This window comes from Gopherus evgoodei, chromosome 7 (assembly GCF_007399415.2).
Source record: "Gopherus evgoodei ecotype Sinaloan lineage chromosome 7, rGopEvg1_v1.p, whole genome shotgun sequence".
In the NCBI taxonomy this organism is placed as follows: domain Eukaryota; kingdom Metazoa; phylum Chordata; order Testudines; family Testudinidae; genus Gopherus; species Gopherus evgoodei.
This window is the reverse complement of record NC_044328.1, coordinates 15611392-15625173: the sequence shown is the minus strand read 5'-3', so window position 1 is coordinate 15625173 and position 13782 is coordinate 15611392. Positions and strand designations below refer to the sequence as shown.

The window sequence follows — 13782 nt, the reverse complement described above, 5'->3', positions numbered from 1 at the left end:
GGCTAGTTAATAGGAATTATTTGTAAAAATGCTCCTATCCTTCTATGTGAGGTTAAAAAAAATCAGATCTACATTGAACAACACCTTTGTTAATTTCAAATGTCCACCATTTGTAAAAGCTGATTATTCGGCCTAAAGGGCCAATACAGCAAGAAAAGAAAATGTCAGGTTTCCAGGAAACCTATACAGAGCCACTGAAGAGGGATTTTTCAGAGCCTCTCTACACTTAGGTAGAAGCCAGACATATTTTTTTACATTGATTTTTGTCTTAAAAGAATTTGTACCACTGGTCATTCATGTGTGCATGAGAAAGAGAGAGATGTGAATAGGGTAAAACTGAAGAGAGACAGGAATTTTTCAGTTACTGAAAATTAAATTCTCTTTCTTCTAAGTATGTCATGGTATATCATTTTGGTGTAGTTTAATGTTCTGGAAGGCTAGTCAAAATGACACCACCACTATGCCTGCAAAAGTCTAATATTACTGCCGTTATTAGATGAGGTAGTTTTCCAAGTACACTTTGTGAATGAGCATTATTTACATTCCTTACGTAGAGATGCTTAACTATGTAGCTGTACCCAATTTTAATTCATAAACTGAGCCTTTAAAAGACGTGGTAAGTTTATGTCCTACTTATGCTATTACAGTAATATTGAAAACATTTTCCCCACCTTCTCAGAAGAGGCACAGTATTTGCCCCTATAACAAATTGCAGATGCAGGTATTTGCAGATATAAATTAGATCCTGGTTAACACTCTGGTTAACACCTTTTGAGAATATTTTTAATTATATTAGCAAGCTGTGCATTTCTAAGCTGTGAATGTGTAGCTATGAAGTTAAGCATCATAAACGCATTGTTCAGATTCATAAAGATTAAAGAAACACTTTGATTTTCACTTGCAACTAACATCTGTTAGACTTCCAAAATGACAAGACTGGGGTGGGGAAAGCTATGAGTCACAGGGAATGGTTTTGGTTTTTTTTCCCCTTCAGTTTACTTCCAGAACATAGCCCTATTATTAAACTGAATAGTGATAGTTAGGGTTATGTTCCATGATGTATTTAGAAGCACAAATAGTAGTAGTATTGATGAGCTTCCAAAACCCTTATTGTGAAATCAATGTTCATACACTTTATATCCCATTAAATTTTGTGTTTGTGACACCACATTACAATGTTTTATTAATTCCAAGCTGAATAAGAGGTTTGTGTCCTTTGTTATATATATTTTAAAAAAAAAAGGAACAAGTTTTATTTGGCTTTTTATGGTGTATTTCTTTTGAATTCTCTATTCCCATCCCAATGTGTGCCTACTCATCAGATTGTTTCGTGAACAATCTGTAGGATGATGCTTGAGAGGCTGTTTTACATTTATGCCCCTCTTTTTATGATATATTCCAGGATATACCACAATGTAGTACAGTGGTTCTCTAACCATAACTGAACCATTTCTGAATATAGAGATCCTCTCATTGACAACCTCCCCTCCGTACCATCTAATCCCATGCATTACTTAAGGAACTATAGTGTGTGGTTACATGAAAAAAAGTAATGATAGATCTAATATTTAATGACACCAAATGAAAATAAACTCACTTTAATATGAGGAGTGCAGCTACTTTTGGCTATAATGGGTTTTGTATATCTACAGTTTGTTTTTTCTCCCTGGAATAAGACTTTTTTTTTTTTTTACTAATAAATGTAATTTCCTTGCATTACCTGCAGCCCCACTGTTCTAATTGCTCTGTCATTTAGCAAGTTGATTCCATCTTTGAGTGTTTCCTATCCTTCTAAATCTCAGTTTAATTTACACCAAAAAACGTACACAACAAAAAAAAGACATGAAACAGCTGCATGTAAGGCACAGAAGTTTGGGAGTTCAGTTGATTAAATAATCCCTGGGAACTCTGAAAGCACACTGGACTGCGCTATAACTAGCAGGAAGTGTCACTGTTGGTATTTTGGCGGATTCTACACCATTCTGTCTTTGGGACCATCTGAGAGTGTTCTGCCAACCACTAATTATTCACAGTTTAAGAACTATCCCTCACTCATTTGAGCAATAATCTGCATTGACAACAAGACCGCTCTGGCAAACTTGTTAAAACTGGATATAGGTGTTCCTTAAATACTTGTAAAAGCAGCAAAGAGTCCTGTGGCACCTTATAGACTAACAGATGTTTTGGAGCATGAGCTTTCATGGGTGAATACTCACTTCTTCAGATGCATGGGTGAATGCATGTGTAAATAACCACTTCTTCCAGACTAACACGGCTACCCCTCTGATCCTTAAATACTTGTTTTACATCTTTGAGTGACAGAAATACCTATCGTATAATTTCAGAGTTGTAGAAAAAGTGGCAAGAGATACAAGTTTTAATCAGGAGGTTGATTTATCTTTCTTGTGTTTTATCTTTGAAACATTTAATATTGTTCCACAACAAGAAATGTCTTACACTTCCCTGGCACTGAAGAGAAAGTTAAAATGTAGACACCCATCAGTTCGTAAGTGCCCAAATGGATCAGACCTATATCAGCCCAGATAGAAAGCTCCCTTAATCAAGTCTTCAAGATGATAACCTGTTCATTTTGAAAGAAAGATTCAGAAACATTAGAGCTGCTTAGATTTTCTGAAAATCTCAAAGTTGCCAGAAAGAAATCCATTCATCTGGTTTAGTTTGGTAAATGAGAGCAGTTTAATGTCTTCATAAGAAGTATTTATCAACTTTAACACAGTCACACCAAGGATGAGTTTGATTCATGTTCCAAGGATCTCTCCTTTTCAAATAACTCTTTCAAGTACAGTGAAAGCTTTGTTATCCGGCATGATGGGAGAATGGGGGGAGTGCTGGTAAGTCAAAAATTCCAGTTAACTAAGAGAGAGGGAGCTTGGGAGCAGGCTCAGGGCTAGGAGTTGGGGCATGGGTGGGGGTGCAGGGCATGGGTTTTGGGAGGGAGTTTGGGTGCGGGAGGGGGTGCCGGGTGCCAGATCCGTGTGGTGCTCACCTCAGGAGGCTCCCCACAAGTGGCGACATGTCTCTGCTGCTCCAAGGCGGAAGCATGGCTAGGCGGTTCTGCGTGCTGCCTCTGCCCGCAGGCATTTGCACCCTCTGACCCCTTAACTCTTCTGCTAGCTACATAAGGGTGGTGCCACCTCAATTCCGCTCAGTTCCTTCACACTGCCTGCAACTTGAATGGGAGAATTCTTTGTGGTGTTTACCTCTTGCTTCTTTCTGTTTAGTGTTTCTGAATTGTGGTGGTATGTGTATAGTTGGCAGTTTAATAGTATTCTTAGGTTTTTGTTAATTAGAAGTAGTTAGTAACAGGTTTTATCCTAGTTTTAGCCTGGTGGAATGCGCTCCCCAGGTTTTAAACATTGCCCATCATGTGGGCTGGCTATTCCTAATAGTGACCCCATACACATTTTGTGCTTATTGTTCCTGGGAGAGGGGCACATTAAGGAAAGGTACTCCATCTGCAAGTAGTTCAGGAAGGGAATGTAAGCGGTGAGAGACTTACACCTTAAGCAACACTTCTGGAGCAGACCATAAGGCCAGATTGGCACCACACGCCTCTGCAGATCATCTGATCCAGCAGAGCCTTTTGGAGCCAACACAAGATGTTGCTCCATGCTTGAGATCTGATGTTTCCCCTTAAAGGAATTATTCTCCTTCCTCTGGCCCTCTGAGGAAGAGTTCTCATGAGACAGACCAAGGCCATTCCAGGACTCTGAGAGATTTCTCTTCATCTTCTAAGAGGAGTGCCGACCAGCACCGTAATTCCTCCAATACTTGGAGTGGAGCGGGGCCATCTAGTACCACACCGAGATCAGTTGGATACTGTACCAGTGACTCCCGTAACAGGGCATCCGTTGAGTCCAGTACTGATGATGTCAGTGTCAGAACCAGCTGTTCCTATGTCATTGGCACAGCAGGTGGCATCAGACCTGCATTTATTCTCTGTTTCTGATTATTCCCCAATAATTCAGTAGCATTCAGCTGCCATGTCTACTGCTGCTGCTGTGCCCTTGGCACCAAGTGATCTGGTCACAGTCGTCTCATTTGTCAGCACCTTGTTCTGCATTGCCTAAGACTCAAAGTGCATGGGAGTGGGGGGTGGTCAGTCTTCTTTTCAGCACTGACTAGTCCCTCAGTGCAGATGTTATCTTTGGCACTGAAGGTATCTTAACTGCAGACCTCGTCTTAGGTGGTACTGGTCTCAGCTCTGGTTACCATATTTTGTTCTGGTACTGCATGGAAGTGCTATACCTGTTTCGACACTGAAAGCACCAACTGCTAATCCATCCTCAGTACTGATGCTGTCTCCATATTCATTTTCGGACAAGACTGGTCATTTGCTTTCTCTCATCAGGAGTGGCTCCTCTGCTACCATCAGGTAACTTCCAGGGCTCATCGGGATTGAGTTCAGCATAATTTTTTTCCTCTCCCTTGCTTTCCAAGCAACACTCTCAGAAGTCCTTGAGACTGTCCTTGGACCACAATCAGTACAGAGATTGTCACCTTTGCTGCAGTAGCAATAGGGGCTCCTGGCCTAGTACCTACTGGCCATCAGTGCCTTACCTCTATTCCCAATGGCCTTCTTGGGACATTTCTCAGTCTGCAAGATCCAGTTCTTCAACCCGGTCCAGGGCAAGATCTCCAATCCCAACTGCAGTCTTTCTTCCCAAGCCACCTCCATTGCAGACATACTATGAGGTCATTCTTCCTGAGCCAGTTCAACCTGATTTTCTCATACAGGTAAGCAGTCTGAAGTTGGTCTTTACGAGACTCCGAGCCTCATCTCTTTGATACTGCTTGTGAGTCACTGAGTAGAATACACAGCTGCAGCCCACTGGAAGAAGAAAAGATGATTACCTGCCTGTACAGTAACTTGTTTTTTGAAATTCGTAGTCATGTATTCCACAACCCATCCTCCATCCACTCTGCACTGGAATCTCAACTTGGAAGTTTGGTGTGAAGGAACTGAGGAGGTAGGGCAATGCTACCTGTAAATAGCCAAGGGAGGGGTTTAGGAGTCAGAGGTCACCAGCGCCATCTTGTCTGCGTTAGGATTAGCAGATTTTTCAAATTTAATTGCACTGTATTAATACTTCTTTGGAGCCTTTCTGCCATTTATTTTGATGGTCTACAGTCTGGCTTTGCTGTGCTGAGCATCTGCACACCTGAGTGGAATACGTGTCTGCACCCACATTTCAAAGAACAACAGTTACTGTATGGGTAAGTAATCGTCTTTTCCAGGAAGTACATGTGTGTGATCCTAATGCTCAGCGCTTTATAGAAGGTTCCTAGTCAGTGCTTTAGAGTGCATGCCCCTTCCAGAAATGGGGATCTTTGCTGACAAGCTCTCTAAGAACTAGAGCTACTGGTAATTATTTTTTTTCAAAAATCTGTCACACATTATTATTAGTGTCTATTTTTATTGTTATGAGTCTAGTATCCAAAAGCCATGATCTGGACTGGGGCTTATTGTGCTAGGTACTGTAGTCAGTTACCTCCCTTTCCATTCCTCCCCATCCACATATTTTTACTGCTCAGAACTAATATTAAGTCCATTTAGTGATCATTGCTACCTCACACTGTATTGCACTGTATTAGAGGCCATCTTGTCAGGTACTAGTTTTCAAATAAGTTATCATTACTTTCTTCAAAATGGACTTAGAAATAATCCTGAGACTTCTCTCCAATTACACTTTGACCCTACTGGAAAAGCAACTCTCAAATATTATGAAAGCCAAGCTTTCTGAGCAGTTACTTCAACTATCCGGGAATTCAGGACTAGGATCATAGGGGCTGACTCCATGGGTGCTCCAGGGCTGGAGAACCAAGGAGAAAAATTAGCAGGTGCTTAGCACCCACCGTAAGCCAGGCTCCCCTCCCTCCCCCCACTCCCACTTGCCTGTGGCCCCCGCTAATCAACTCCTCCCCATCCCTCCCAACACCTCGTGCACGCAGCAGGACAGGTGTTCCGCAGCGTGCAGGAGGCACTGGGGAGGAGGGGCTTGGAGGAAGGGGTGGAGTGGTGGCAGGGCCTGAGGTTGAGCAGAGGTTGAGCATCCCCAGGGAAAATTAGAAGCTGACGCCTGTGACTAGGATAACAGAGCTCTTCTCCTTAGATAGCACAAAGCTAACAGACCAGACCAGACCCCAGCCTTTCTTCTTACCATGACATCGAAATATCACATTTTGTTAATTGATTCCAGACTCTATGGGCTGAGGTTCATAAGTTTGAATTAGATTTAATAAAGGACTGTAGACCATCAAAATAAATGGCAGAAAGGCTCCAAAGACGTATTAATAAAGTGCAATTAAATTTGAAAAACCTGCTAATCCTAATGCAGGTAAGATGGGAATCATCCTGGTTTTTCCTGTCACTTTCTTACCAAAAGAGACAGTTCATTCTTGTCAGTCTCTTGCCATCAGTAGTCATCTTCTAATCCTGTAATATGCAAAGCTACATAACCTAAAGTCGCTCTGTCTATGAACTTGATGACGTGAAAAGTGTATCAAGTGTATCAAAAACTGTCAAGAGTCTCTTTCCGTGTAATTGGCCTTTTATAAAATTTCTGTTCTTTCTTCCAAAAATATTTCTAAAACTTTTCAATTTTTTTTTTTAAATCCTGACTGAATAGCCTATTGCTAAGCAACACTTATACTAGAGCTATGTCTCACACAGAATGGAATGGGAGGAGCTAATTTTATAGGCAATTCGATGATTTATTTGCATTACAGAAGCGCTTGAGACCCCAGATGAGACCAGATCAAGGCCTCATTGTTCTAGGTGCTATACATATTCATAGTAAGAAACAGTTGCTGCCCTGACAAGTTGACAGTTTTAGCATTCAAAATAGGCAACATAGACAAAGAGCATGAAAGAAAATATTATCCCCATTTTGTAGATGGAGACCTGAAGCAGAGAGAGATTACATGATTTTCCCAGGTTCACCTAGAAAGTCAACATCAGAGCTGGGAAGTAAACCCAGATCTCCTGTCTTAACCACAAGACCATTTTTAGGTAAAAGAAGAAAATGAATTGTAGTACGTAGCACTTTTATAGCTACAAAGTACGGTACAAAACGTAATGATTTATCAAAACCCAAGACTGCCCTGAGTGTCATGACTATCGCAGACGGGCATTGATAAAGCCAGGTATGGGCAGGGAAAGGGTCTCATAAGTTATCTGCTTCATATACAAAAGCCATCTTATGATATTGAGCAAACCAACATACACTCAAAAGAGGAGGATAAACTCCAGACAGTTCAAACATAGACAATTGAATCGTGGCTCAGGAAAAGGGGGTAGGGAGGAACTGCCTACCTAAACTCAGTAAATTGAAAGCAAATAAAAAGTTTCCTTTAGAGGATTTCTGCAAACAGCAGCTGTGTCTCAGTCCTGGAAAAAAGCAAATTAAATTTCACTCCTTCAAGCTGAGACTAGGCATGGGGGAACTTGCAATCTCTCAAATGGATAGAAAAGCGCTTTAGCAGAAGTACAGTAGATAGCCAAATGGTTCAAATATAATGTGTTACATACAAAGTAGCATCCTAAAAGTGGGTGGTTTTGATGCTCTGTTACCAAAACCTTGAAGCCATACTATAAATATATAGGAATAAGTAAGGGGGAGCAGCCTACACACAGCTTCAGCCGGATCAGAGCATTGCAAAGGTGATCTTTAAGCTCCATTTCCCTCCTGAATTGCATTTGTACAGTTTAGCTGTTGTTGAGGATCTGACGTGTGTGTGTGTGTGTGTGTGTGTGTATATATGTGTGTGTGTGTGTGTGTGTGTGCGTACAATATTTTAAAGTATGTACAATATGTATACATGGGAATTTCTTACATTACCTTTCAATGTAGAAGTTGCATATAGTCTTGAGAATTGGTGAGGTTTTATTTCTTCCTCCCCCAACTGTTAACTGACTTAGTAAATGGTGAATATAGGACCTGATCCAGTGCCTGTTGAAGTCAAGTGGATCCTTGTACAGTCAAAAAAATTGATTTATATTCTCTCATAATGCCTATTTTTATAATTATATATATATTATATATATATTATATATAATTATATAAATATAAATATAATTATATATATTATATATATTATTATAATTAAATATATGATTGGAACTAACCATTGAAACATTGTCAGTTAGCCACTGTATTCCAGTAAACGTTATGTTTCTTCTTTCCAGGCAGAACTAATTAAAGGGAATTTACAAAGTGTTGGACTCACTCTCCGTCTAGTTCCGTCTAAGGAAGAGGATGGAGGACATGTTGTTGTTGAAACTGTTACACCAAACTCACCTGCTGCAGCTGCTGATCTTCAACGAGGAGATAGACTTATAGCGATTGGAGGTAAGCAATCATGTCATTTGTTTTTAAAAAGAACAGTAGTTTGTCATCACAAAAGAGCAGTTATCAGTTTTATTCAAGTAAAATGTTGTTTAAAACAGCAACAACAACAACAACAACAAAAACAGTCTCCTATTGTTACATTAGCTTTTGTGTATTTGTGGACACCTAAGGTGTATAATTTAACTATGACCCATTTACTTGCATATTAAAACATTTATTCTATACCTGATGTAAATCCAAACAACTGTTGAAGAAACATTTAAAGTGTAGTTGTACTCTTCACAGCTCTAAAAACAGCATTGTGGGGTTCTCTGTTCATGGTCTTTTAATGTTTTACTACAACATCTGCTTACTTAAAAGGCAAAATAGAGTATTTCTGTCTCCCAGGCCTGCAAACCCAGTATTGGCTCTGAAGTGCTAACACAAGTGTTAAGTTATTTCTGACCATAAAATAATCACATACAACTCAAATGTGCCCCAAGGAGATTGAGTATGAAAGTACCATTTTTATATTGGGAGCTGTAGGTTCCCATCGTGTCTGACCTTCTGCCCACTTTTATTTAGGAGCTGAAATATTACTTAAGAGTCTAACTTTAGCCAAAATTTGCAAATCTGGGTACCTAATGTTAATTGAAAGTGTAGTTGCTGTGTAAAAGCCATGATCTATCCTTGATCTTTGTGCAAACCTCCCTTGACATCATTGGGAATCCTGGTATGGACTGAGGGTAGTACGTTGTTCTAAAATGACACCTGGGCTCACAGACCATAGTTAAAAATGGAATTCAACCCTCTTTACAGGAAGACTTTGACATTATATGGCCCATATCTAAATGGACCGTATAGCTGCTCTTTGTCCAACAGACACTACTGTGGTATTAAACCGTGATCAACCACTGATTCTAGTAACCTCTCTATTTCTTTTTAAAATAGTTGACTAGATGCTGTTTTTGTTAGCAGTTGATTGAAAATCTGAAAACAGTCCATTTATTTTGCATATTTATTATCTTTATAATTACCAGTATGAAAATTAAGATGATACAGCTGTTAGTTATCTCTAAATAGATGTGTAAATATCAAGTCTAATTGAAGTGAAAATGAACTATCCAGTTATGGTAAAATAATATGCTGAATTGTTCAGATTGCTATGGCAAGCAGGACAAGGCCTTGATCACGGAGCCAGAACCTCAGTCACCATTTACTCTTTTCCTGAGACACACAGAATAAGTCAGACAATTATTTAAAACATTTCAGGTCACCAGTAACACAATTCCATGCTTCAGCAGTAGGGCATGCTTGGGTTTCAAACAGGGCCAAATCCTGAATCAAATGCCCGTGTACTCAAGTGCAGGAAAGATATCCAGTGATTCAGACCACAGAGTCCACTTCTGTTGATGACCCCATGGAACTCTAACAATAAACTGATTTACATTATAGTGTTAAACTAAACAACACAATGGGCCAGATCCTGGACCCTATTAAATTCTCATTGCTCTAGCAGTCTAAAAGGGATTTCAAGCTGGCTCAGACAGGCAGCTGAAGAATGCCCGACAGAATTCTTGCCTGGCATGAAGCTGGTGTAGCCTGCCTTACATCACCCCTGGACTTCACTGACTTCAATGGGACTATTTATATACTTAAATTAAGCACATCCTTAAGTACAATTCTACCTGGCTGAATCAGGGCCTTAGAGCGATGTTTAGCTATCAGTCTAGGCTATGCCTGGGGGTCAGGATCAGGAAAATAGGTTGCTTAGAGCCGTCTTCACCTCCTCCCGCCATTGAGCCCAACTGAGATTCTTGGCCATTGTGCCTACATACTGTTGTTAATGTACTGGGGCTGATTTGTTTGTTATCCTAACACTACCTTTATTATTTTAGCTATGCATATTTCTAAAGCAGGTACCCATCCTTCTAGTGTCTGGGTGCTAAATACTACTGAAAATCCCCAATAGGCACTAATTCATTTTTAGTTTCATAGTAAACTGTTTATCAATTATTCTTTTTCCCCCGCACCAATACTCTTCTACTTCGGTAAGAATAATGAAAATAATCCTACCATTATTACCTTCCAGTTGGGATCTTTTTATCATAATAGCTTGACTGTTCCCCTATATTAATAACAATATTACTAAATATTACAGATTTGAATGAATTTGTGTACTGATTTTGGACACTGACGTTACTTTTTGCTTTCAAGTTTATTTTTTTTTTATAGGAGTTAAAATCACATCGACTGTTCAAGTGCTCAAGCTTATCAAGCAGGCTGGTGACCGAGTTTTAGTGTTCTATGAAAGGCCCGTTGGTTATAATCAGCATGGTGCAGGACTCCAGGATGGTTTTGGACAATTAGAAGACCCTGCTTTTCTGGCACACCCAGAAGAGGAACAAACTTATGTTTCAGCAGATGCTGATAACAAAGAACTGGATTCAGAATTTGAAGATTTAGCTTGTGAGATAAAGTCACCTGAGCTCAAAGAAGAGATGCCAACAACTCAGAGTCCCAAACGTTCTGTAGTAACGTTTGCTACTAAACCACTTGGAACAATATCTCCAATTCTAAATCGCAAGCTGCATTTAGGAAATTATCAGACTACTTTAAAAACACAACCAAAAGATGGAATCAAACTGGTAGTGCCCAAAAGTTCCGAGGGTCAGGACACATCACAACAATCAGTTAGACCACCTCAGGGGAGCAGTACTAAACCTCCTGTACCACCTAGGCCACAAATTAAACTTACTTTGCCTTCTAGTGAAACTCAAAATATGTTAGAAACAGGAGACGTATCTTCTGAAAAACCAGAGAGGCCTCCTCCACCTGCAAACAATGGAGATAAATGCACAGCAAAGGTAACAAAAAATAATGATCAAGTGGAAGACCCAGAGATATCAAAACCAACAATAACAAAACCAGAAATAGTAAAAGATACAATTTCAGAAAATTCACGTAGTTCTAAGGAAAGTGGCGATGACCAACATACATGGGAATCACCAGAAATTCCTTATCGCAATCGACAAGGTCGATGGGCAAGGATAAGGGCATCCTCCTGTATATTTGAAGTGGAAGGATACCATAAGTACCTTAATGTTGCACTTTGGTGCAGAGACCCTTTCAAAATGGGTGGTCTTATCTGTTTAGGACACATAAGTATAAAACTTGAAGAAATTGCTTTAGATTGTATAGCTACATCATCCATGGAATACCTTAGAACACTTAGATTAAACGCTCCTGCACCTAAAGCAGCAGTCACTAGAACTGCTTTGCGCAATTTGACAGTGCATAAGGGATTCAATGAAAAGTTTTGCTATGGCGATATAACTTTACACTTTAAATATCTAAAAGAAGGGGAACCAGAAGACTCAAGTTTTCTGCTGGAGAAAGAAAAGGAATATAATTTGGTAGAAGAAGTTCATGCACTTCAGAAAGAGGATCCTTATCTGGGACAAATGATTTTTACGGAAAACAAGCATAATTTTCAAGATACGCAGTTCCAGAATCCAACCTGGTGTGACTACTGCAAAAAGAAGGTTTGGACTAAAGCAGCTTCCCAGTGCATGCTCTGTGCTTACGTTTGTCATAAAAAATGTCAAGAAAAATGTCTAGCTGAAACCCCATTTTGTGTAGGAGCTGAAAGGAGACTTGACCGAATTATGGGAAGTTATAGGATGGACGGGCAGGAAGCTCCTCAAGCTGTATCTTCTCGTGTTGATTCAGAATCTAAATCTGTGAACAAAACCACAGGTTTAACAAGACATATCATCAACACAAGTACTCGTTTGTTAAATCTTCGTCAAGTCCCTAAAGCTCGCTTTGTTGAGCCAGGGATGGACATCGTAGAACCTTCACCAAAGCACACTCCAAACACTTCAGATAATGAAAGCAGTGACACTGAAATTTGCAGTCCAAATAGTCCCTCAAAACGTGCAGCAAGCACAGGGATAAAGTTAGCAAAAAAGGAGGGAGGACTAGATGACAATGTCTTTGTTGCAGTAAAAGAAATTGGCCGTGATCTCTATAAAAGCTTGCCTACAGAGGAAAGGTTCCAGAAATTAGAGTTCATGTTGGATAAACTGCAGAATGAAATAGACCAAGAATTGGAAAATAATAATTCACTCATTCGAGAAGAAAAAGAGGCAGGTGATGCAAGGAAAAAAGCGCTAATTTCTGCTGCATTGGCTAAATCAGGTGAAAGACTGCAAGCCCTTACGCTGCTTATGATCCACTACAGAGCAGGCATTGAGGATATAGAATCTTTGGAAAATGCACCTTTAGACCAGCAATCCAGGAAAGTGACTAAATATGCAGAAGACACTAGCACTGCAGAAGAAATGGATCATGAAAATGTCAGTGTGACAGAGGCTCCAACATTCAACAGCATATCGGAAGAACCGCTTGACACTCCTCGTTCAGTAGACTGAGAGTTGCATATTTGGCTTTCGGAAGAATGGATTGAAAAGAATACTTTGCACTTAATAAAAAAAAATCAGATAAGTCAAAATTTAATTAAACACTGGTACAATGTACATGACCTGCTTCACCACAGTTATTTGCCTGTGTAAGAGTAAGGTTAGTAGAGCTATTTTTCCAGCAACAGTACCATCCTTTTGTTAAACAGGCTGGTTCAAATTGTGTTAAAACTACATTTTTGGGTTTATACTGGGAGTTTATTTTTAATAATTTATTTTTAACTTTTTTCTAATTATGTGAGCTAACATTTCATGTTAATGTATATGTGGTGTCCTTTGTGTATTATTGACCTTTTTTGTTTTTGAATTAGTGATTTGAACAGGAAAGTTTTGAACAGAATTTTTGAAATGTTTGATTTCCATTATATGATGAAAACATTGTGAGCTTGCTGCATGCCTAAACTGATGACAACACAGCAGTCATTGAGGGACCAGGTTTTGAAATTTTGATCATGTTGCATTGATTTATGTCTTCTGAATAGTTGTATATTTTTTGCCAAATGTATCATGAAAACACTGTGGCTTTTATTTTGTCTGTTATAACAACTGTCCAGTAAAGGTATTATTGCATATCAAGTTGCTTGCTTTCTTTCTATACTTTTGTTAAACACAGGTAACTTTTCAAAAGTTGTGGCTAATCTGAAATCTAGTAATGCTGTACCAAACAAAATATTTCCTCCTTAGACCTTTGGGATATTAAACCCTGTTTGAATATAATACATAATTATGTACCAATACTGTTTAGTAATTGTATTGGACTATTCCAGCAAAAGTAGCAATATTATTTTTATTAAGATAGAAATAGCTGCCAGCCTTATAGAATATAATCACATTTTTAAATGTAACATTTTAACCTATTGAAGGAAAATTGCAGTTCTAAAATGTGGATTTTTAGAATTAGCGTTACCACTCTCCTTGCAAAGACGTGCAAGGATGTTTAAGATTTC

At 39.3% G+C, this 13782-nt stretch overlaps 1 protein-coding gene across 2 annotated transcripts in view; it reads left to right on the top strand.

Annotated features, from left to right (window-relative positions):
• The window catches only part of PDZD8 (PDZ domain containing 8), a 131438-nt gene extending 118027 nt beyond the window's left edge, over nt 1–13411 (top strand). For both annotated transcript variants that reach the window (XM_030568327.1, XM_030568326.1), the window contains 2 exons: nt 8210–8372; nt 10587–13411. In XM_030568327.1, the coding sequence (XP_030424187.1) occupies nt 8210–8372; nt 10587–12787 (2364 nt within the window). In that variant the 3' untranslated portion in view covers nt 12788–13411. The remainder of the gene's footprint in view (nt 1–8209; nt 8373–10586) is intronic.
• Nucleotides 13412–13782: the final 371 nt, after the last annotated feature.